Genomic DNA, 24,816 nt, shown 5'->3' on the forward strand with positions numbered 1-24,816 from the left:
TCACCCCCTTTTGCTTGATGGGTAGTGATATAGTTGAGGAGGTGTGACTCATCAGTGCTTGATCAGTGGCATTTTTCAGCTTCCTGGCCTGCTGATCCAGCACTTTTCTTCTCATCTATTGCCTTCTTCTTTGCCATAGAGGTATATAATAATAATGAGATGATACCACTGGGTTGTGAACGAGTACTATGGCTGGACTTGGAAGTTTGAGTTTGGGTTTGTGTTGCTGGCATGTTGGATATCATATAATTTCTCAATTATCAATCATCACACTGATGTCGCACTGTACAAATCATGACAAAGCAAACTTGGATCAAGTTAAGTCAAGTTAAGTTGGCAAAATTTGCATTTCCAAACAGACTCTAAAGGGCTTAAATTTGGTCCATTTGCACCAAGATGAATTTTCAGGTGGCAAAACCATCAATATTTAACATTTTCATAAATTTTAGGGTGCTACTTTAATTTTTGGTGGCAGAGTTTCACTGTGCTGTGTAGAGCTAGGGAGATACTATCAGAAAAGTTAAAGCATCTTTTGTCATGCCTCCCCAAAACAAAAAGGCTAGGATTGCAAGGCAGAAATGAAGGACTGGCAGCCATGCCTTTTCTGAGTCTGTCCCATCTGTCTCTTCCTTCCTAAATTTCATTGCAAGCTCAATCCAATTGAAATGGTCTGGGGATATGTAAAATATTGTGTGTTGTATCTTGGTCAATCCACACAAGTCCTGTAGGGTTGATGCATTAAGTCTGCTGGGTACCAGTGGTAGGAAATGCATCAACTATGTACATTACAATCTTTGCAATGCATTGTTGATGCATTAAAATGTGCTAATCATCAGACTTGAGTGTGCATAGCACCCTAGTACTGGCCTGATCCTCCCCCAGACAATTGTAGTCCCTGGTTACCTTAAGAGACAGTTACTTTGAGCTTCAAGACTGGCAACTTTATTCACAAATATGGCAATATGAGGTACACTACATAGGTAGAAGCACCTGGACATATTATGGATCATCAAGCAGGGTGATAGTAGTGTGGCAGTGTTAAGGTTGCATGCTCAAGGGGGTCAGATCACAAGGGCTTGGCCTCAGCTCGTACACTGTGCCCCTTTCCCAAGTATATGCCCTTAATTTCCAGGGGCTAGAATAGTCATCTGGAGTTTCTGGGTTTGACTAGGGTGGACAATGGACGTCCAGATGTTACTTGGATAAGCGGATAAGACTAATCCAGACGGATTCTGGACTAGAAACTAACAGGGGATAGACTACCCTAAGGTAGAGTTGGAGATGTAGTCTAGGATGCAATCCTAAGACTCAGAATATGACAAGAGACTTGGCTCAAGTCCGGAGGACACAGGAATGAGCAGAAACTAAGATGATATTTGAACTTAAGTATTTCTGAGAGTTACAGGAGGTTGTATGGCCCCAGTCAGCACTCATCACACACTCCTGACGTCTCAGACCTCCATCTGCCTACCAACATGGGCCCCACCTGCCTTCAAAATGAAAATGTGTTTGCTGGTAGTATGTACCCACCAGCAACACATGCTTATTTAATGTCACAATGCTCTGCTCTCACTCCCCCCTTACCATCACATTCATGCACTCCTCCCTTACCATCACATTCGCCCCCTTACATGGCCAACATTTACCTTCCTGGCCTTCTGTCAGATAATAATGACAACATTGCTGACCACTATGGTCCATTGCATTCCCTCTTGGGGGATGCATTGGACCACATTGATAATGACAATGACATGATGCTTGCTAGCCCTTCCCCAGTCACAGGGAAGAAGTGTGAACTCCCTTCATCACCCTCTCCTCCTCCCTCCCTTCCAAAATCATTCATCATGCCATTGAGAACTCCAGCATCCACATCCAATAACCACTTGGTGTTTGGCATCCAAAAGCCATCAAACTGTGGGGGGTGATGCAAAGTGCCATCAGTGATATTGCATAGCACATCAATGCCCTCATCGATGACATGCAACACCACTTTGTTGTTGGAGTACCATATGTCCCCAACACTTCAGATGTTACTTCTGAATAGCGCCAGTGGCTCAAAGAAGAAAAAGGCTAAGTCTTGGATGTGTCACAGCAGGTGGAGCAGGTGAGTGATGAAATTGAGAGCTTGCATTCTAGTGTGATGTCATGCCACATGGGCAGACATCAACACTATATTGCCAAGCTCGAAGCCAAAAGCAAGCACAATCATGATGTGAAGAAATACAACTGGCTTCACACTACCTGGGAGCATGAAGTCTCCCAAGCCATGGTCAGCCATCAGTACCTGCAAGAGGCCAAAGATACTGAGATTTGGCTTTGTGAGATGGATATTTGGGTCCACCAAGCACATTCCCTGGTGCTTGACAAGGAAGCAGAAACTCTCTGCCTCAAGATCTAGTTCCACCAAATGATGCAGGCCTCCAAGGCTGCATCAGATGGAGCAACTGGATGAGTTGTTCTGTCATGTCATCACTGTTGTCCATCATGACTGTTGTTGTCATCATTTATTGTTACTCATTTGTTTCATTGAATATGTGCATGTTTTATGTCTTGTGGTACTTTCATTCATGTTACATAGGTATATACATTTGTTGTACAGGTGTATTGGTAGTAGTACATGTTCAAATAAGCATTGTGGTTGGTTATCATCCTTCCCTATGTTGTGCACCTAAGTGAGGACTATCAAAGAATGCATCCATCAGCCTTGTACAAGCAGCTTGACCTGGAGTGCCTTCATATGGCCCACTTTAGAGAACTCTTGTATGTTCCATCCTTCTTGCAATGCTCAATTTCAAAGTGAATGATCATGTTGTGCAGGATGATGCAACACTTAATCCACTGTACAGCAGACTCAAGGTCTTTCTCAGCCTGGATCCTGAACTGGAGCTCTTGAAGGGACTGGAATCATCCCTTTAGACCAGCAAATGTTTGCTCAACATGAACATGGATCTAAATAAATAAAATCAATTTATTAAAATATGGCCCTTCAAAAAAAACATACCTTAGAGAGGTGATAATTAAATGACTTCTAGTTCTTTGTCAACTGCCCATTGCAAGGCTTCTTAAAAGGAGCAATGTACCATGGCTCCAATGAATATGCACTGTCAGCCCATGCCAAATGACCATCAGGTAGAAGGTTAGCATGCTCTTCATAGAGACAAGTAGATTGAAAGGCAAATGCATCATGGACACTCCCAGGATGACCCAGAGAATAATCCACAATGAGAAGGTTATGGGGTAAAATGACTACCTAGAATTAAATTAATTTTTTAAAATAAAATAAAATAATTACCTGACAGCCAAGGGAGTACTTGGATTTCCTATCATAAAATGTCTCACCATAGTAGCCATGTTTGGTAAAAAGATCCACAGTTGAGCCATTAATGGCTAGAAAGCCACCTTTCCACTCTGGGCAGGTATGTGACTCAGCAAATTTGCAAGCCAGGTCAGTGTTCTCAGAGTTAGCTGCTGGAAAGTAGACAAACTGATCATGGGCATCAAGTACTGCAATCATCACATGATTAGTGTAATTAACTACAGACCTGACACTGACACCTGCCCATTGAGCAACATCCTCAAGGGTAATTGCATTGCCATAGTGGCCAGCCCAATTCAAAAAAATAGCCAGTTGGATGGAAACAGGGAGCTGAGGATTGTTGGATTGGTTTTGGAAGATGGGATGATCAGATATATAATTGAGGATATTATCAAAGATCTCAGGGTTAACACAGAGTCTCTGCCAAAACAAGTAAGGATAATATTCTTCATGATGAACCAACATGTGAAGCTGAGGTGCTCATGGAGGAGGCTATCAGGCTTGTGCAATACACGAGCCCTCTTAACCTCATCATGAAGAGCATTAATAGTGTGGTGAAGGTGGTCATAAGGCAAAGCAACATTATCAGAGGAGATAGAGCTGTTGCCAGAAGAACCTGAAGTCCATGTCATAGGGGAGAGGGGTATTAAGGTCATGTGCTCAAGGGGGTTTGGATCACAAGGGCTTGGCCTCAGCTCATATGCTGTGCCCCTTTCCAGAGTATGTGCCCTTAATCTCTGGGGGCTGAACAGTTGTCTGGAGTTTCCAGGTTTTGACTAGGGTGGACAATGGACATCTGGATATTGATTGGACAAGGAGGTAAGGCTAATCCAGACAAAGTCTGGACTAGAAACTGACAGAGGATAGACTATCCTAAGGTTGAGCTGGAGATATAGTCTAGGATACAATCCTAAGACTTGGATGATGACAAGAGAACTAACTCAAGTCTGGAGGACACAGGAATGAGCAGGAACTAAGATGATATTCAAACTGAAGTATTTCTGAGAGTTACAGGAGGTTTATATACTGTAGGTATCATATAGGAATCAGTCAGCAAACACAAAGGCTATGTATGAAGCATATGCAAAGTCTATTAGTAAGTAGGATGGATCACCAATAATGAATACTGAAAATGAAATGTATGTAACAGATCAGGGAAGTCTAAATGGGGTTGGGCACTGATATAAGGTTTGGATTCTGGAAGGGAGATAAAGATAGATCAGATCATTGGAGATCTGGATCTTGGATCCAGATATCTGGACAAGCGGATTTAGAGTTGAGAGTCTGGAATGGCATATGACAAGGGGGGAGGGAGGGGAAGGGGAGCTAAAAGACAGTGGGCTTGATAGAGCGAGCTCTACTGATTTTTGTGGTATATCAGTAAGGAATGTGATAGGTATACTAAGATATGATTTATCCCCAGTTGAATGTAAGAGACTGGGGGGATTTGGAAAACAAGGAGTGAGTGGTAAAAGTACCATGCATGGATTCGCCTAATATGGCAACTCCACTGCTGTAGAATGAGTCCCCAAGTCAAATGAAAAAGATACTATGCACTATCATGATGTTGGCAGGTTGATTTCCAACAAGCTCATGTCATGTTTATGACTTTGACATTCAGTTGAACATGTTTTGTTTGTATTTGTTTGGCCTTCCATTTATTATTGTCTCTTGCCTCTTTCCTTCCTTCATCCAACTGATGCATGCCTTTCTATACTGGCAGGTGAATCTTGAATACTTGAGAGTCATGTTAGGTGGGACGGTGCTTCCTATCCCTTTTACAAGGGAAGAATTCTTGGCTGTACTGGCTGAGGGGAGTGTCCATTGCATTTATTCATTCTCCACAGTCTGCATTTCTCTCAGAGCACATGCCTACCAATGGCTCAATGGTCCATAAAGCCACTTTGCTGAGTTCCATTTGTTTCGTCCCATTCCTTCCACATTTTATTAGCACATCTTTGTCTCACCTTGTAGCCCTTGAAAATCTCAATGTGTCATATCCCATATGCCAGACATAGATCCTATCATATTCCCACGCTTTCCGGACCTATTTCCGGACTCCATATCTAAGTCATTCTTGGATCCCCTATCCTGTCCACCCTATGCACATTCCGTCCAGCAAGACATCTGGACTTTGCCTCCTCTCGGATTCTGGACTACATCCACCACCTCACATATCTCAGTCCTGTTTCCATCCTGCCTTCTGGATCCCCAGATCTCCGGACCTCTGAATATTAACTGTTACTATCTCTGGACCTATTCCCACCCTCTGTCCGAGATCCTGTGCCTATCCCCATTTAGGCATTTCCGCCTTTCCGGTTCTTGGTTATCTCTGTTTCTGTCTTGCTGATTGATCCTTGTACTAGTTTCATCTCCAAGTTCATTTATTTATGTTCCATCTTACTTACCAATGTGTTTCCACATGCTTGTACATAGCCTTACTTCTTTGCTTACTGATCCTCTCAGATAGCCTCTAGTATATAACCCCCGTACAACTACAGTAGAGTCCTCAGTCTGAATATCATCTTAGTTCCTGTTCATCACCTTAGATCTGCCCAATTATCTTCTGGACTTCAGTCTGTCTGAGTCTTGTCCTTTTCTGTGAGGCCTAGGGAAGGATTCCCTAGGCCAGAATTCTGGACCTTTGGATTTGTCCCCTATGTCTCTGTCCCAAGTCTAGGGATTGCTTCCCTAGGCTAGAGTCTTGCCTTTCCAGCACTTACCCTCTTTCTGGACTTAGGTCCACTTCCTGTCCCTCCAACTCTACCTTAGGGTAGTCTACCTCCATTTGCTTCTACATCGGACAAAGGCCGATGTAGCCCCTATTTCTTCCAGACCTCTGGGCCTCCTGTCTTCTGTACCTCTGGATGTCCTGTCCCTCATACCTCCAGGCATCCTGTCCTTTGGATGTTCTGCCCTCCGTACCTTCGGACGTTCCGTCCTCCATACCTCCAGACCTCCTGTCCTCCGGACCTCCTATCCTTCCATCCTGTTTTCCTGTAGAAGTATTACCTTGCAGCGGGAACTCTCCTGAGCATTTCCTGCATCCCTCCGGAACTCTCCCACACTCCTCCAGACATTTCCCGCACTCCTCCAGAAGTCCTCCTGCACTCTCCACCAGAGTAGCCAGCCTCCGGAAGTCCTCCAGACTTCATTGGACCATCATTGGACTTCCTCTGAAATGAAGGGCACATACTCGGGTAAGGGGCACAGCATACAAGCTGAGGCCAAGCCCCTCTGAGTCAGTCTCTCTCTCCATTGAGCAGCACATTGATTAAAATGCTCTCCTACAGCCATCTTGATGAGCTGGCAAATAACATCAGTATGAAGCCAAGAACAGGAAGCAGATACTGACTTACAGATATGGGTATTGAATTTGTCAAAATTCACCCAAAAGTAGACATCATCCTGGAAATTTGAATTAAAACGGCTGACTAGTACACTGGTTGTTGAACTCACATCAACCATGTCCTCTTCTGTTGCCTTTTTCTATGAGTCATTTAGTACCTACCTAAAACAATAATCACTGGAGTTTGCTCACCTTGGATGACCAATGGCTGATCAGATCTTTCAGCTTTGGCTTCTATGATTCTGCATTTGCTCACCGACATTGGGACTGGTAGGTGCACAGCAACTCACCAAGCCCACACTCTCTGCTGCTTCCTCCTCCCATTTCAGCCGCACCTCTGCAGTCTCTTGAGCCTCTCGCAACTCCTTCACTGTAGGGAAACCCACTATTTTAGCTTTCTCTTCTGCTTCATATTGAATATGTTTGTCCCTAGGTGAGTAATGTGAAAGTACATACAGATGGTCCAAACAATTGCTCCACCAGAAGTGAGAATTGACAATTTCAATTGCTGGTCAAGAGCACCAGGAGCATATGAGGTGCAATTACCAGCGCCTCATACAGCCAATGGCTTGGCTACCATCTCCTCCTCAGCCTGATTCAGGGAGCACAACAGAGAATGCAGACTAGAGGGTTGGGCACCACTTGTTACGAACTAGGATAGTTCTAACAACAGACAACTCAATAAGAGTTAGTGACCTCTGTTGAGTTTCTATGCAAGACAATAAGTCAAGCATTCAGTGTAAGCTAAGATAGAGGGAGTGCCTCTAACTTAAAGTATGGTTCAGATGACAAGAGATTGGAGGTCTCAAGTGAAGGATATTCAGGTAAAACCTAGTAAGATTAAAGTAAAGAACTAAAGCATACAGGAGACCTATTTATAGTGGACTACTGTGCTTTAGGGCAAGTATGAGAACAGAAGGAGTCAGAGATAAAGGATGCGTAAGTGATAGCAAGAATAGACCATCTAGCAACAGCAACAGTGATTGCGATGTAATACAAGGTATGAGTCAGAGATAGAGGTCTAGTGGCAGCATATGCAGCTCGTGATGTAATACACAGTAATGAAGGGAAAATGAATAGGAGCATGCAGGTCCCTTCTTACAAGTGACTTGTGCCTGTATCTCAGGAGGAGGAAAGTTGTTGGACCATTCTTCGGCTGTTTCCTTTGCCTTCTCCAGCTCATTGTTGGACAATTCAGCCATGACTCTCTTCACAGCCGCCTGATAATGCTTGAACATACCAGGACCTCCTGGCTTTGCCCCGGACTCGTCCTCAATCCTCTTTAGCACCTCTTCCTGGTTCCACTGGTAGATCACCATCCTAGGGGTCCATTCCTCCCATATTTTATCATGTCCTTCCTTTCCTTCTTTTTCCTGTTGTTGAACAACCAAGTCTTGTATATCTGAGCATTGATGGAAGAATAAGATATTAAAATTTTAGTTTTTCAACACAGCAAGGATGAATCACCTGCTTCCTCTTCTTCCATTGTGCTTGGTCGACCTTAGGAGCAAATAACCTCGCAGCCCTAGCTATGGCAGTGAAAACTGCTCACCTCTCTTTCTGTTTTGCCGAAGTCCACTCAGGAAGGTAGGTCTTCAACTCCGAAATTTCATTTTCCATGAGCTTCTGTGTCTGTGGTCGACATGCCCTATGTCTTCCAGAAGTCAACTGAGTGGAGTGACCTGATCTTGCCATGGTGAATCAGATTGCAGAATGGGCTGAGGATAAGCAAGGTGTAAGTAATAATGGTGACAAGTTGAACTTTGAGCAAAGTCTAACAGTTGGTTAATCAACCCATATTGGACGCAATGCCATTAGTGGAAATGAATTTGTAATGATGCATCAAGACTGCATAACATCATATTGCAACAATGATTCATTTGACCTTCCTGAGCTAATGATTTGTTCAAAGAAGATGAGCATGAAGACCAGCTTGAGCCTGACGATCGACCATCTGTGTCAGGACATTCAAATGTTTCAACATGGATTTTTCCCCACATCATTTAACAAGCTGAAGACTTTGTTCACCTTCAGGGTGCTCAATGATTTTCTATTGGACAACCTTGCATGCGGCACCTCAGCAATGAACTATTACAGCAAGCTCCAGCAAATGACCTCAAGCATGTTTCCACATCTTGTTCCGGTAATGCCAAATCTCCGACATCTAAAGGACAATATATTGACACAACATGTGGAATCACTTGATGAGTGAGTCTAGTTCGATACTGAAGTCACCTCAGCTATAATAATGATTCCAAGCTGGAAATACACCCGGTCATTTGTTATGGACAGAAATTTCAAAGCAGAACACCTGCATCCCATCAAGCCATTTGATGAAGTGTGGCTTTCTGATGGGTTGGGATTCATAGTGGGAAAGGACAGGTATAAAACCCATCTTTCAGAGGCTGCTGACACATTGGAAAAATTGAGCTGCAACAATCACCAGGCAGTGAATCAAGCAAATGCGACTCAGCACAAGCTGGAGTCCACAGGAATCGGGGGAGTTGCCTGTGCCTGACACGGTTGCTTTGTCCCTCACTCAATGGTAGATTTTCAGAAAGGCGAAAGGCAAGCCAACCATGCCATTCTACATTAACGAGTTAATGGTGCATCATTTGCAGACAAATGAACATGGATTATGCCCTGTGCGAGGCTGCCCAGCACAACATGGAAGGCATAACCAGGGCTGTCACCTTCTATGACATCAAACTGTCAATACAACAAGCACTTTCAGGTTTGGGTGGATCAAAGCCAATTTCTCGAAATGGTTCCAGAATTGACCATCATTCCTGGAATCGGGTTGTGGCATGTCCACGGACATCAGGACAGCTGCTATGTCCAATATGCATTGAATTTTATTGAAGGCATTGGTTGGATCAATGGTGAGATCATGGAGACCCTATGGTCGCATCTCAACCTGATTTCCCCTGCTGCTCGGGGAATGTCATCCCGGCATTGAAAGGAATGTCTTGATTATCAGATGAATGATTCCAATTTCTGCAAGATGATCCACATGAAAAGGACTCTTTGCCATAAATACAAGCAGGTGAAGAATGGCATCACTGAAAGTGAAAAGGCTTCAACAGACTCGATGAAGCAGTGCCTGCAGCTTCAAAGAAAGAATGGTTAGCCAGCGAGAGGATCACTCAGTCCAGCAGAATAAATGATCCTGCAGCAATGGATGTATATGAGATTAATATCAAGAAGGGTGTAATGCCCATAATGCAGCACCTGCTCGCAGATCAGTGGCAACATGGATATCAATGGGGTTGGCAATTGAAGAGGCTCAAATTGCATTGGTTGTCGAGCTCTGAAGAATTGGAAGAAGAACTACAGAGACACAGAGATTAGACATCACCCGGCAATGTGATCATCTCCAAGGCCAGATAGATGGATTCACTCAGTCTGCTCTTACGCATCTGGGAGAGGGATTTGATGCAGACAATGATCCTGATGACTTGAACGTAGACATTCTCAATGATCTCGATGATGACCTGGCAGATTTCACCAACACATCTGATACATGGGCAAACTCCCCCAAGCTCACTGTCATCCCATTGCCATCAAACCTCGGGGTAGATTGAAGCAGATGCTGTATGGTGGAGGATCTGATTCCGCTGGAGATATCACTTTGTGAAGGGCAGGCCAATGATGTATATATACAAAGACCCAGAAGCAAATGATGCAACTCGAGCTGGGGCAAGACCAGCTTCAGACATACAAACCACTGCTTCAGGAGCAGCTCAAAATCAGCACTGCCGTTGGTGATCCAAATGCCTGAGGTCAGCAGAACAAGTCCCTCACTTGGTTCTGGTCCATCAATGTGGACCTGGGGGGTCCAGATCACTCGTGGAATGAGGGATGTGAGTTCAGGCATGCTTGACATATCCTGTGCTCAGCTGATGGGACCCATCTGAAGTTTGCTGAGTTCATTGGCTTCGGGCAAAGGCCCTACGGGATCGATGGAAGGAAGAAATGACATTGGTCCAATTGGAGATGGATTGGACATGCAACTTTTTCTTGTGGAAAGCAACCCAATGGGGCAACAGGATGCGGGAATCATTGGTGAAACGCCTTCCGGGTCATTCATGCTACTTGGGAAGGCAATCCCAAATGTATTCATTACTGGCACAGGATGCCCAGGCAGCAGTTCAAGACCTGCAGAGTGGGTTCATAGATGGTCAAGATGAATGAACTTTTTTGCCAATGATATGAAACAGCTACTTCAACCCAAACATGTGAGTCTCGGGAAATGCCCGGATGAACAAATGTTGGAGTTTGAAAAAATTTATCCATCAACTGGTGGCTCATATCTTCACATCTGAACCAACTGTCATTGTGATTGTGATTTCCAGCTTCATACTCCTGCATTAGCCATGCCTGTATTGCACACTCCTCCTGCATCCCCTTCTGATGCCATGGATTCCGGCAATGAATATCTGAGCAGCGATCTCCCAATATCAGATGGAGGCTGCCAACACCAAGGAGCCTTCCACTGCTCGGATCATGCACTTTAAAGCCAGGCTGCAATGGGAGATTGCTGTAAGAGACTGATGACTGTGGTGGTCAATGCTGAGATTTCCAACAGACTTTTGTGACACCCATCCTGCAGTACTTGGCTGCAAGGCACATCATCTCGGTCATTCCAAACCTGGTCGCCCATATTCTTCAGTTGTTTCCCCAGCTCACCTGGAACATGGTTCTGGACCACATCTTTTCATCCCACTTATGTCTCTTTCATGATGTCACAGATCCAGGAGATCCCTCCAGGATTATATCCAGCTATGATACTGCATGGTGGATCGGACACACTGCAATCCCGGACAAATTATGGCAATGGGACCAGGTAATGGGTTACTGTATCTTTCACTACCAGCATTGGCTAGTAAGAACTATGAACAATTTCCTCGAGTGATGATTAATCTGTTCTAGGGTGGCATTGAGGACAATGGTCTGATTCTTCCTGAGCAGGTGGATAACACCTTGGTTCCATCACTGATGGGACTGAAGTGGCTTAGAGAATGCCTCTGGACATTGGTTGAGGAGCAACAAGAGGGCATCAGTGAAAAGATGGCAGAGATTGAAGTGTACACTGGCATCCTAACCAGATTGAAGAGAGGAAGAGGAGAGTAGTCCTAGTCCTTGAGTTCAGAATGTTGATGTCCAAACTTCATGAAAATGACATACTGTCTTCCAAATATCTAACCTAACATTATGTGCCAAGTCCTGAATACTGAATATCAAGTATTGAGTATAGACAATCGCATATCGTGTTGTGAATGTGGACTCCCAAATATCAAGACCTGAATGGTGAATATTGAGTATTGAGTATTGAGATTCAGATATTGAGACTCAGCTATCAAATATCAAGTCCCCAATACCAAGTCCTGAATATCGAGTACAGAGTTCACAATACCGAGTCCCGAACATGGACTACCAAATCTCAAGACCTGACCATCAAATATCAAGTTCTGAATACTGAACACCGAAAACTGAAAACTGAAAACTGAAAACTGAATACTGACTACCAAATACTGAGTCCCTAATATCATGATAATGGACATTCAGAACTCGATATTTGGAATTCAACATTCCATAGTCAGGTCTCAAATATCAACACCTGAATACCAAATACCAAATACTGAATACCAAGTCTCACATATCAACCCCCAAATACCAAATACCAAATACCAAGTCCCTGTCATATCCGCATATCCAGATCTCAGATCCAACCCTTATCTCATCCCAGATCCACATCTTATCTCTGATCCTATCCACATCTTATCTCCCTCCAACATCTCGTCATTCAATCTGTCCACTCGTCTGGTCCGGTCCACAACTCATCTGAATCCACAACCAGCACTCGTCTCCTTTCAGTAACCCCCTAACTCCGGTATTTCGGTTATCTGTATATCCATCCTGCTCCTTGATCCGTTACCTATGTTTCATTTCCGTTTCATGATTTGTGATCCATTTCTACTTACCAATAGACCATCCATATGCTTCATACACAGCCTCGGACTCTGCTGATTGATCATTCTGTTAGATACCTATAGTATATAACCTCCTGTAACTTTCTGTAGTACCTCAGTTCAAATATCATCTTAGTTCTACTCATTCCTGTCCTCCGGACTTGAGTATCCCTACTCTCATCACCCTCCAAGACTTGGGATTGATTCCTATAGTCTATCTGTATCCGCCTCTGTCTCCAACAGTCTATTACCGTTAGTTTCTAGTCTGGACTCATCTGGATTAGCCCTACAATACCTATCCCGCATCTGGAAGTCATCTGGACCTGTTATGATACTCGTCTGACCTTCCAGACGTGTTAGTCTTGCCTTCCTGAAATAAGGGGCACAGAATACTGAATACCGAGTCCCTAATATCGACACCCAAATATCAAGTTGGGTTTTGATAGTCAATACTCACTAGCCAGGACTTGGTATTTGGTATTCAGGGGTTGATATGAGGGACTTGGTATTTGGTATTTGGTATTCAGGGGTCAATATGTGAGACTCAGTATTTGGTATTTGGTATTTGGTATTCAGTATTCAGGTGTTGATATTTGAGACCCGACTATGGAATGTCAAATTCCAAATATTGAGTTCTGAATGTCCACTATCAAGTATCGAGTATCAAATATTGACTATCGAGTCTTGAGTTCTGGATATCGAGGCCTGAATATTCCAGATCCTGATATCTAATATCTGGTATTTGACAGTACATGCTAACATGGGTAATTACACTTTCCACTTCTTTCATCTTTCACTGTTTGTAATCCACCCTAGCCCATCCACACGATGGAACCTTGGCATAAACATGAATGGAATCCCTCATATACCATGCCCAAGCAATCCGATCCCCTTCCACTGCATGAACCCCATGTCTCATGATCCTTCTGGAAAACACAATCATGCAACCCAGATCATACCTGAACTCCAGCTGAAGGCTTGGCATGCTCATCTGAGCATTAGAATAATTCCCCACAGTAGTGAGAATGTTGAAGCATTCAGGAATAGATAAATGGTCTCAATGATTGGGGGTTTCCTGATTGGAAATGACAGACAGGCTGTTAAACATGGATGCCCAGTACTGGAGAGTCTCTGACATCTTCAGCAGTTCCTTGCTTTCTGCCTTTTCTCTGAGGCTTGAAAAGGCTCACAAACCTGCCCAGTACTGCTCGGGATGCATCACCCTGAGTGCTGCTGTTGCAATGGCTGCTGGCCTCACAATCACTTTGAGGATCTTCTTGGAGGATGCCCCCTTCAATGATGCAGATACCTCTGGATCCAACTGATTCTAGGGGATTCGTGAGTTTGACTACCAAAATCGCCATCGCATCAGATCCTACCTCATGCCCCTGTTGAAACCATGCTGGAGACAAATTGATGCATCCAGGAGTTAAGACATCATTTTCTGAGCTTGGTTTGAACCATTCTTGATTAGTTCGCCAATTGTCATCAAGCTTGACACTTTTTCAAGGATTGAAGTGAGCAAATCAGAGGCCGCCCAAATTTCCTTCTGTGGGCACCATTTGATATTCAATATCCATCGAGTAACAATATATATTACACACCTGGGTGGCATTGGTCAGGGTGTCTGGGACATACCATGCAATGATGGCACTGGATGCATCAAGAATTGTCATGGGTATCTCCACCAACTTTGTGCCCTCATGGCCAGGAGGACACCTCTCAAGCAACTTCTCCTCTCTCTCTTCATTATGCCCAGTGTCCTTCAGGGAGATCTGTTAAGGTCATACTCAAGGGATAACTGGATCTGAAGGGCTTCGGCCTCAGCTCATGCGCTGTGCCCCTTATTTCAGGAAGGCAAGACTAACACGTCTGGAAGGTCAGACGAGTATCATAACAGGTCCAGATGACTTCCAGATGCGGGATAGGTATTGTAGGGCTAATCCAGATGAGTCCAGACTAGAAACTAACGGTAATAGACTGTTGGAGACAGAGGCGGATACAGATAGACTATAGGAATCAATCCCAAGTCTTGGAGGGTGATGAGAGTAGGGATACTCAAGTCCGGAGGACAGGAATGAGTAGAACTAAGATGATATTTGAACTGAGGTACTACAGAAAGTTACAGGAGGTTATATACTATAGGTATCTAACAGAATGACCAATCAGCAGAGTCTGAGGGCTATGTCACAAATCATGAAATGGAAATGAAACATAGGTAACAGATCAGGGAGCAGGATGGATATACAGATCAGTGTCTAGGTTTGGAGAAGGTATAACTGGGTCTCCTCCTGTCTTCTCTGCATTGAATTTCCATTCGGTATATTCACATGCCTCGTGAGTGACAGTCAGGGCCCAAGTGCACCAGAGGGTTATTTCAATATTGGAAGTGGAAGAAACAGTCATGATGGAATTGATCTGGGGAAATCAGACACCGAACCCTGCACGTCCACACTTTGGAGTTAAAGGGGGTGGAGATAGTGAGGATCAGATAAGGGAGCCTCGCATGATGTTATTTTCCAAAGATGTGTTATCGTCCATTGCTCAATGAAATACCAGATGATTGGAAGTGTGCTGGATATCAGATATTTGTTTGTCGAGACCTGGGCCTCAGATCTTGGTACCCTTCACTTGATGTTTGGTAGTCGGAACTTGGCTTCTCATAGGGCAATGCATGCTGTGTGCATTAGCTACTCGGTAGTTGGTGCTGCATGTTCATGTCTCTACTGGGTGCTCGATTTTCTGGCACTTGTGACCTTCATCATTAGATGACTTTGAATTATTACCTCCTTTGATTTGGATGATATACAACTACCTACAAAACTCATACATTTTTATGACTTTCAAGTTTTGGGTTTCAATGTTTGGGGTTCAATGTTTGGGCTTCAGGACTCAGTACTTGGTGATTCGAGTTTTGGGTGTCAGGTTTACAGTGGCTCAACAAACTGTCCACATGTTTTGACATTTTTCACTATCTATGATATTGTGTTCAAACAAACAAATGCCTCAAGGACATGGTTATACCACATTGTAGTATGGCTTCAGGGCTTTCATTTGAGCCATACACCGTGGGAATCGGTGGAGATATGGTGGAGATACAAGGCTCACAAAATGGTGACTCATGCGGACAGTTTTTTTGACTCAAGTGTTTTACAATAATAACCAGGTATTCTAGTATTTTGTATGACCTCCCTTGGCTTTAATTACTGCCTTTATCCTTCTAGGCATACTCTCAATTAATTTCTGGCAATCCTCAGCTGTGATCTTCCCCCATTCCACTGCTACTCTCTCCCAAAGCTCTCATACTCCTTTAGGGGGGTTTTCATAGGCTTGAAGCTTTTTCTTGAGTGTTCCCCAGAGATGTTCAATGACATTGACATCAGGAGACTGTGCTGGCCAGTCAAGAACATTGATGTTATGTTCTTCAAACCATTCCTTAGCTCTTCTGGATGTGTGCTTGGGATCATTATCCTGTTGGAAAATGATATCTTCTTCATCAATCCCTGATTCTGATTCTGCCAAGCTAGGCAGCAAGTGGTCATTTAAAATGTCCACATACTGCTCAGCATTCATCTTCCCCTCAACCTCAGCAAGCATTCCCACAGCATTCCATCCCATACAGCCCCATACCATTAAAGAACCTCCTCCAAACTTGACAGTCCCATTAACCTCTCTGTCTGTTAGGCCATCTCCCTTCTTTTTCCATACATATACCTTCCCATCTGACCCAATCCTATTGATTTTGGTCTCATCTGACCATATAACATGCTTCCAGTCCTCTACAGTCCAGTGTTGATGAGCTAAGGCAAAGGCTAGTCTTCTCTGCCTATGTTTGATGGAGAGAAGAGGCTTTTCTTCTTTGTTACTGCCTTGAGATGAGCTGCCTTGAGAACATTCCTCACAGTTTGTGAAGAGACAGGGGTAGTGATGGTGGAATTGATATAATGGGTGGCTTGGACAGCATTATCAGCCTTTCCTGTAGTGATATGTTGGATAATAGCCCTTTTGTCAGTAGAGGTAAGCTTGGATGGACATCCTCCACAAGAGTTTTCCTTGTCTGGGTGGCTTTCTTTGATAAACTTGGCCACAGTGGACTTGCATACTCCAGTTCTAGAGGAAATTTGGCCAGCAGAGAGGCCAGCATAAGACAGAGAGAGGATATTATCTCTTTGAGCAGAGGAGATGGCTTTCATGGTGATTATGACTATGATACATGAGATATTCTGGTTTATATAGTTAGATATAGTCATAAAATAACATAATGACACCACTTCATAATTTATATAGTTTTAATATACACTCAAAAAACTGTCCACATGAGTCATCATTTTATAAGCCTTATGTCTCCACCATATCTCCACTGATTCCCACGGCGTAGGGCTCAAATGAAAGCCCTGAAGCCATACTACAATGTGGTATAACCATGTCCTTGAGGCATTTGTTTGTTTGAACACAATATCATAGATAGTGAAAAATGTCAAAACATGCGGACAGTTTTTTGAGCCACTGTATGTTTATGTGTGATAACAACTACCTAGCCCCACCCATCGATATAATATATATCACTACCTCAGCCTATATGTCCATACGTCCATATAGTATACAAATACCTTGGCCCTTACATCTATGGACCATCTTCCAAGGTATCACTGGATTCCAAGTCGACAGGGCGCTTGGCTGTGTTGACTTTGATCAACATTGACAGGATCTGAGTCTGAATGTCATTCATGACTTGGATCAAAACTAGTGCAACAGCATTGCTCATATGTCCATATAGTATACCAATACCTTGGCCCATATGTCTAAATGATATGTATCTGGACCCACCCATCTATATGACATCCCCCTATGTCAGCCCACCCGTCTATGTAATATACCCCTATGTTGGCCTACCCATCTATATAATACATATTTCACTGCCCCATCGGCCCACCCATCTATCTAATATACTCCTACCTCAGCCCACCTGTATATATAATAAGCATTTCACCGCCCCATCGGCCCACCCATTTACAAAATAATACTAATACATTGGCTCACATGCAGACAGCTGGGCTTGTCACATTCATACATGCAACCGCCCTTGCTGCTGTCCTGGCAGAGGAGGCAAAACTATGGAAAAATATCATCAGATCATCACTGGGCCCATGCCAGGGTAAATGTCACTCATGTCATTAGAAGGGTTCAGGCTTGCTGAATGAACAGGCAAGCGAAAGTGGTCCAATTCTTTGACAGCCTGTGGTGGTACTAACACCTTTGCCACAACTAAGGTTTCCACCACAACTTGAAGCATAGGTTCCATTCCTGACTTTTGAGTCCTATGGGGGGTGACCCCACCAGTCATATTTGGAGCTGTTTTCTTGGAATGTACCATATGAAACTGAGAGTGAAGACAGGCTAAGTAAGATGTGATGAAGACCAAATGAAGACTTGGAGCAGACAGAAATGATTGTCAGAGGCAAAATTTGGAATTATGATAGTATGATACAATCTCAGACAAACAAAATCAATAAATGTGTGTCATTGTTTGTTGAAATACTGACCTCCAGTTCCTCAGTAAAGACAAGCAGCCCAATTATACTGATTTCTGGCATCATGACAGCTTCAGGCAAATGTGACATGGCCATTGAGATCAGCAACTTGTTAAGAACCATGCTCAAAGGAGAGAGAGACTGACTCAGAGGGGCTTGGCCTCAGCTTGTATGCTGTGCCCCTTACCCAAGTATGTGCCCTTCATTTTGTATGAGGTCCAATGATAGTCTGACAATGTCTGGAGGACTTCCAGAGGCTGGCTACTCTGCTGGAGAGCACTAGAGGACTTCCGGAGAAGCATGGGAAATGTCTGGAGGAGTGCGGGAGAGTTCTGGAGGAACACAGGAAGTGCTCAGGAGAGTTCCCACTGCAAGGTAATACTTCTACAGGAAACAGGATGGAAGGATAGGAGGTCCAAAGGTCCAGAGGACAGGAGGACAGGAGGACAGGAGGGCAGGATGTCCGGAGGTACGAAGGACAGGAGGATAGGATGTCCGAGGGTTAGGAGGATGGAACGTCCAAAGGTATGGAGGGTGGAATGTCCAAAGGACAGGATGCCCAGAGGTACAAGGGACAGGAGGTCCGGAGGTCTGGAAGGAATAGGGGCTACATCAGACGGAGTCCGATGTAGAAACAAACAGAGGTAGACTACCCTAAGGTAGAGTTGGAGAGACAGGGATTGGACCTAAGTCTGGAAAGAGGGTAGGTGCTGGAAAGGCAAGACTCCAGCCTAGGGAAGCAATCCCTAGGCCTGATGAATAGGACAGACTTAGGTGGACCAAAGTCCAAGAGAGGATTGGGCAAGTCTAAGTTGATATTCAAACTAAGGAAACTACAGGAGTATCTACAGGGGTTATATACTGGACAATATCTGAGGCCATAGGCTCGGAAGGCGTGGGAATACTATGGAATGTGAGTCTGGATTGTGGGATACAACAGTAGTCTGGAATCTAAGAGGAGGTAAAGTCCAGATGTCTTGCTGGACAGAATGTGCGTAGGGTGGACAGGATAGGGGATCCAGGAATGAGTCAGATATGGGATCTGGAAATAGGTCCGGAAAGCGTGGGAATATGATGGGATCTATATCTGACATACAGGATATGACACAACTCAAGCACATTGGGAGAGTCAGATTCAGCCAGAAACTTGTGCTTGAGATGATTGATCTTGTCAAAGTATGCTCTTATTTGCCCAGGCCAATGTCAATTTGATGGGTTGTTTAGGATCATTATATTCACTTGCCAGGTGGCCCTGAATGTCACCTCCTGTTTGACATTCCATACCAACAACTCAGTTCATACCTGGCTCACACTCAGGGAAAGAAGCAATCTCACTCATCTTGCAGTTCACAATACTAAGGATACACAGCTGATGGTTGCTCCGACTCAAAGCAATGTACAATGTAAAGTATTCTTCAAAATAGGATGCTCAGGCTACCAAGTGACAAAAGTGCGAGACAAAGATACTGGCAAAGAAGGTATGATGGTCCAGGTCCACCATGACCTTCCTCAGGCTTACTAGTAGATCAAAGCTGATGTTTATGAGCACTTGGGAGCAAAAGAGGGAGCCTCTGAACAACTTGAAGGTATGCCAGTATCTAATGTGAGTTAGGTGCAATTACTTTCCAAGTTACACATTGCTTATTGGATACAGGGTGGCTGCTGAGCCATATGAGACAATTGCTTTCCACATTCCTGCATGCAAGATAGAAGACGAAGTGGACAATGCCAGATATTGGGACTGGTCATATTGGGATCCTGATCTGTACCCATTGTCATATGCCATTCCACACTCTCAACTCTAAATCCGCTTCTCCGGATATCCGGATCCGAGATCTGGATCTCAAATGATCTGATCTATCTTTATCTCCCTTCTGGAATCCAAACCCTATATCAGCGCCCAACTCCATTTAGACTGCCCCTGTCTCTGGACTCCAGTTAACCATGTTTCCCTTTTGATTATTGATCCATTACATACATTTCATTTCCAGTGTTCATTATTTGTGATCTGTCCTACTTACTAATAGACTCTGCATATGCTTCGTACATAGCCTTTATGTTTGCTGACTGTTTCCTATATGATACCTACAGTATATAAACCTCCTGTAACTCTCAGAAATACTCCAGTTTGAATATCATCTTAGTTCCTGCTCATTCCTGTGTCCTCTGGACTTGAGATAAGTCTCGTGTCATATTCCGAGTCTTAGGACTGCATCCTAGACTACATTTCCGACTCTACCTTAAAGGTAGTCCATCCTCTGTTAGTTTCTAGTCCGGACTTCATCCAGATTAGTCTTATCTGCTTGCCCAGGTAACATCCGGATGTCCATCAGATTTATCTCACATTTCAGATCCGGACGTCTGTTGTCCGCCCTGGTCAAATCCCAGAAACTCTGGACAACTGTTCTAGCCCCCGGAAATTAAGGGCACATACTTGGGAAAGGGGTACAGCATATAAGCTGAGGCCAAGCCCTTATGATCCGACCCCCCCTGAGCATGCGACCTTAACACCCATCCATCTCATCCTGAATTATGGGGTCACTTTTGCCATGCTTGCCAGTGTCAAATATCTCAAGTGCTACTTCCAATACAAGACATCTCCATCCAATGCTATGTCATAAACAATGTGGTGGGCACCAGCTCATGCTTTCTTCTCCCCTTTGCACATTCTGCCTTGATGTAAGCTTTAGAAACACAACTCTGAAAAGTATATGCAGCTCCTTCCAACATGCCAATTTGTTTCTCATAGAATCCAGTAGTGAAATGAGCTGTGGTCAGTAAATATAGCACACCATGATCCTTCAGTTTACCAATATACTGGGGAAAGTTCGTGGTAGGGTAGTGAGAGTAGGCACTGGTGAGGATGTCCTTAATATCTTGCAGTGGTTCATCATCACTTAATTCATTGTCACTCTCCATGTGAAGGGCATACATCCACTTGAGTGGGGGAGGAAGAGTAGTAGGGTGTCCTTGTCATCTTGAAAGTGTTCCATCAGAGATTGCCATGTCATTGACAGAGGATGAGAGATGAATATGATTGTGGATTTGAATGGGAGACATGACCTCGGTGGGCACTCTCTGGAGTGATGATGCAGAGCGTTCCTTATGTGACTTCCAAATTTCATCAAAATAGACAGTGCTGGGTAGTGTGACACATGCATTGTCAGGATCTTGAGTCTGGTGCTATGATCATTCAATGAACATCATTAACATGCTTTGCAGCAGGCAAAAGAGTATGCACATACCAAGTATTTGGCCCACTCTTGCAGGTCCTGTGTACACAGTGGATAGTGTGGAGCATTTAGCTGTGTGACATCAACCCAACAGAAGATATTATCTCCTGGATGCTCCAAGCACTGCAACTTGTTCTTGACATTGTTGAACTCTTTTGTATACAGTAAGTGTGATGACTGCTTCTGCTCGCTTATAGAAGATAATGTGGTGGCCTTTCATTATGTTAGTTTTTCTTTCAGTGCAGGTGCCTGCAATGTCATGATGGTCATGTCCCACAAACCACTTGCAGGTATCAAAAATGACACGTACAGTATTGAGAATTTCAATCACAACTTTTTTCTTTCTCCTCCCAGAGCTGCTGTGCTCCTCCCTTGTGGCCTTGAAGGCGCTATTGATATCATGTGCAGTCAAAAGCCAATGGGGTGGGTCCATGTGGTGTGCAGTGATTCCAAGTCCTTCATAAAAATGCTGAACAGTGTTTGTGCAGTTTAAGTCTTTGTTGTTGACATCAGGTAGGCTTGGACAGACTCTACCAAGTAGAAATGCAGCAGTTTGCACACAAGTGTGCTGACAAGCAGATGTTGAACTTGCTACTGCCTGACTGCTAGCATGACTCAGAGAGCAAGTCATTGAAAGTGCAAAAACTGACCACTCATTTTCAACACACATGACTTTTAAGTGACTCTGTAGAAGTGGCGAATCAAGTCCAAAGTCAGACTTGATCACAAAAAACCACTAAACTTTGGTGCTTTGAATACCATGACAGCATGGCTTGGACAAAAGAGGCTTGAAAAATGATTGAGATACTTGCAGAAAGTAAGTATGTACTGTATGTAGCATCAGCTGGATTGGGCTAATGAAATATCTTTGTTTATTGCAACCATATAGGGCAGGTAATTTTGGGATGGTGATTTTGCCATTCTTCCTCCCCATGGCAATGATACAAATGCGTAGAGCACAATTTATCTAAGGTGTGTGCATGCGCAAGGGGGAGGGGTGTTAAGGTCGCATGCTCAAGGGGGTCAGATCACAAGGGCTTGGCCTCAGCTTGTACGCTGTGCCCCTTTCCCAAGTATGTGCCCTTAATTTCCGGGGGCTAGAACAGTCGTCCAGAGTTTCCGGGATTTGACTGGGGCAGATAATGGACGTCTGGATCTGAGATGTGAGATAAATCTGACAGACGTCTGGATATTACCTGGGCAAGTGGATAAGACTAATCTGGATGAAGTCCGGACTAGAAACTAACAGAGGATGGACTACCTTTAAGGTAGAGTCGGAAATGTAGTCTAGGATGCAATCCTAAGACTCGGAATATGACACGAGACTTATCTCAAGTCCAGAGGACACAGGAATGAGCAGGAACTAAGATGATATTTGAACTGGAGTATTTCTGAGAGTTACAGGAGGTTTATATACTGTAGGTATCATATAGGAAACAGTCAGCAAACATAAAGGCTATGTACGAAGCATATGCAGAGTCTATTAGTAAGTGGGACGGATCACAAATAATGAACACCGGAAATGAAATGTATGTAACAGATCAATAATCAAAAGGGAAACATGGTTAACTGGAGTCCAGAGACAGGGGCAGTCTAAATGGAGTTGGGCGCTGATATAGGGTTTGGATTCCAGAAGGGAGATAAAGATAGATCAGATCATTTGAGATCCAGATCTCGGATCCGGATATCCAGAGAAGTGGATTTAGAGTTGAGAGTCTGGAATGGCATATGACAAGGGGGGTGTCATGTGCATTGGTGACAGTCCAGTAGTTCTTCTCAATAACACTCAGTGTTGTGACAGTGAAGGCAGGAGGCAAGCTGCTGTCTCCATTGAGGAAGACATTGATATTGGAGCATTCTGACTACTTGGTGTCAATGGGTGCATGTATAGCATCCTTGTGACATGAGTCCATTTGGTTTAAGTAGATTCCTTGCAATGAGAGGTCCAATTGAATGGGGTTCTCCTAGATATCATTTGCGATATCTTCATCAGTCTCTCAAAAGTCATATTCAAAGAAAATAACTTCTGGCTCACAAGGTACATATGTCCTAGCATACTGAATACAATCAATATGCATTTTCACCCTTTAGATACAGTTGCATTTTGCCTTTGACTTGTTCTGAAAAGAGCTCAAGGATCTGTTGCATGAAACCGATGAGTCAAGCAGCAACATCATCCTCGTTCTGTGTATTTGGGACACCTTGGGAAAATCCTGTTCCAAGCCTACAGGTTGCTGCACTGAAAGGATGAAGGAGAGGCTGGTCTAGCTCTATTGATTCACTGTTGGTTTGACCTGATCCCAGGACCCACTGAGCAGCTTCAAACTTTGTTCAATGAGTCTCACTGTCAAAAACAAGGCTTACTGCATTCTCTTGCAGCAAACCTTCAAAGGAGGAGCAGCCAGGGCCACCATTCATCCTGTGGATATAATGTGTCAGGCCAGCAGCAAACGACATACCACTTCTGATGACACACCAAAAAATATCATTATCAAGACTCCTTTAGGGCTGGGAGGAAAAAACCAGAAAAGAACACACATAGACTACTCACCCTGGTGATAAATGTAACCATGGTGCTCAAAGATTACAGTTATGTCAGTGGCATGCTGCTGCAACTGGTAATGATCCTCTGTGCCTTGAAGATGGAGATGGAGATGGGAAGGAGGAGGAGGAGGAGGAGGAGGAGGAGGCAGAGGTGTTACAATAACATCTGCTTGTTTAGCCCCTATTCATTTTCCTCCCTCACACCCTCACTGGACTCCTTCCTCTTCAGGCAATTGCCCCTTTTCTCTTGATCATTCACCAACCATTCTGTCAGTTGTACCGTATCTTTGGTTCATCCAATGACTCACCAACCCTATGCCCTTACCACCCAACCAGTACTTCTTACTTACTATAGTATTCTGACTCATCATGACTTGCCATGACTCATGTCCCCTTTACCCTTACTACTCAACTGGTACTTTCTACTTACTTTGGTATCTTGACTCATCGTGACTCATTCACCCTCTACCCTTACCACTAATATGGCAGACCTGCCCTTATCCCTTCCAATGGTATATATACCTTATGGGTAGTACTTGTATTCTCTAACTTGAATCTACTTGGTTCATACTGCCTGCTCTTTGAGCCCTAAGCAAGCTCTCCTCTTTAGCAAGTACTTTCATTGGAGCTTGTCACTGCCAATGTCTCTAGCCTTGTGAAGAGAACAATTGATGACTCACTGTCATTGTTAAGAACCATGCTCAAGGGAGAGAGAGACTGACTCAGAGGTGCTTGGCCTCAGCTCGTATGCTGTGCCCCTTACCTGAGTATGTGCCCTTCATTTCAGAGGAAGTCCGATGATGGTCCAACAAAGTCCAGAGGAGGGTGGGAGAGTTCTGGAGGAATGTAGGAAGTGCTCAGGAGAGTTCCC

The 24,816-nt window shown here is 44.0% G+C and overlaps 4 protein-coding genes across 4 annotated transcripts; 2 read left to right on the plus strand and 2 right to left on the minus strand.

The window, feature by feature from the left end:
- Positions 1-1,631: 1,631 nt before the first annotated feature.
- On the plus strand, positions 1,632-2,398 carry BJ212DRAFT_1304536 (uncharacterized protein; the record flags this gene model as incomplete). Its single annotated transcript, XM_041333625.1, has 3 exons — positions 1,632-1,921; positions 2,045-2,104; positions 2,161-2,398. 3 exons carry the CDS (start codon positions 1,632-1,634, stop codon positions 2,396-2,398), a joined length of 588 nt encoding a protein of 195 aa, XP_041186642.1.
- Positions 2,399-8,622: 6,224 nt separating this feature from the next.
- On the plus strand, positions 8,623-8,808 carry BJ212DRAFT_1216160 (uncharacterized protein; the record flags this gene model as incomplete). The annotated part of the gene is made up of 1 exon (XM_041329305.1): positions 8,623-8,808. A coding segment is annotated over one exon (186 nt), but the record flags the coding sequence as incomplete, so codon positions are not given.
- Positions 8,809-13,430: 4,622 nt separating this feature from the next.
- BJ212DRAFT_1304538 (uncharacterized protein) lies at positions 13,431-14,313 on the minus strand (the record flags this gene model as incomplete). Its single annotated transcript, XM_041333626.1, has 5 exons — positions 13,431-13,563; positions 13,597-13,693; positions 13,832-13,964; positions 14,017-14,130; positions 14,242-14,313. The coding sequence occupies 5 exons, from the start codon at positions 14,311-14,313 to the stop codon at positions 13,431-13,433; spliced, it is 549 nt and encodes a 182-aa protein (XP_041186644.1).
- A 6,828-nt stretch (positions 14,314-21,141) lies between these two features.
- On the minus strand, positions 21,142-21,834 carry BJ212DRAFT_1304539 (uncharacterized protein; the record flags this gene model as incomplete). The annotated part of the gene is made up of 3 exons (XM_041333627.1): positions 21,142-21,351; positions 21,414-21,614; positions 21,712-21,834. 3 exons carry the CDS (start codon positions 21,832-21,834, stop codon positions 21,142-21,144), a joined length of 534 nt encoding a protein of 177 aa, XP_041186645.1.
- Positions 21,835-24,816: the final 2,982 nt, after the last annotated feature.

This window comes from Suillus subaureus (genome assembly GCF_016647635.1).
Source record: "Suillus subaureus strain MN1 chromosome Unknown BJ212scaffold_65, whole genome shotgun sequence".
Classification (NCBI taxonomy): Eukaryota; Fungi; Basidiomycota; class Agaricomycetes; order Boletales; family Suillaceae; genus Suillus; species Suillus subaureus.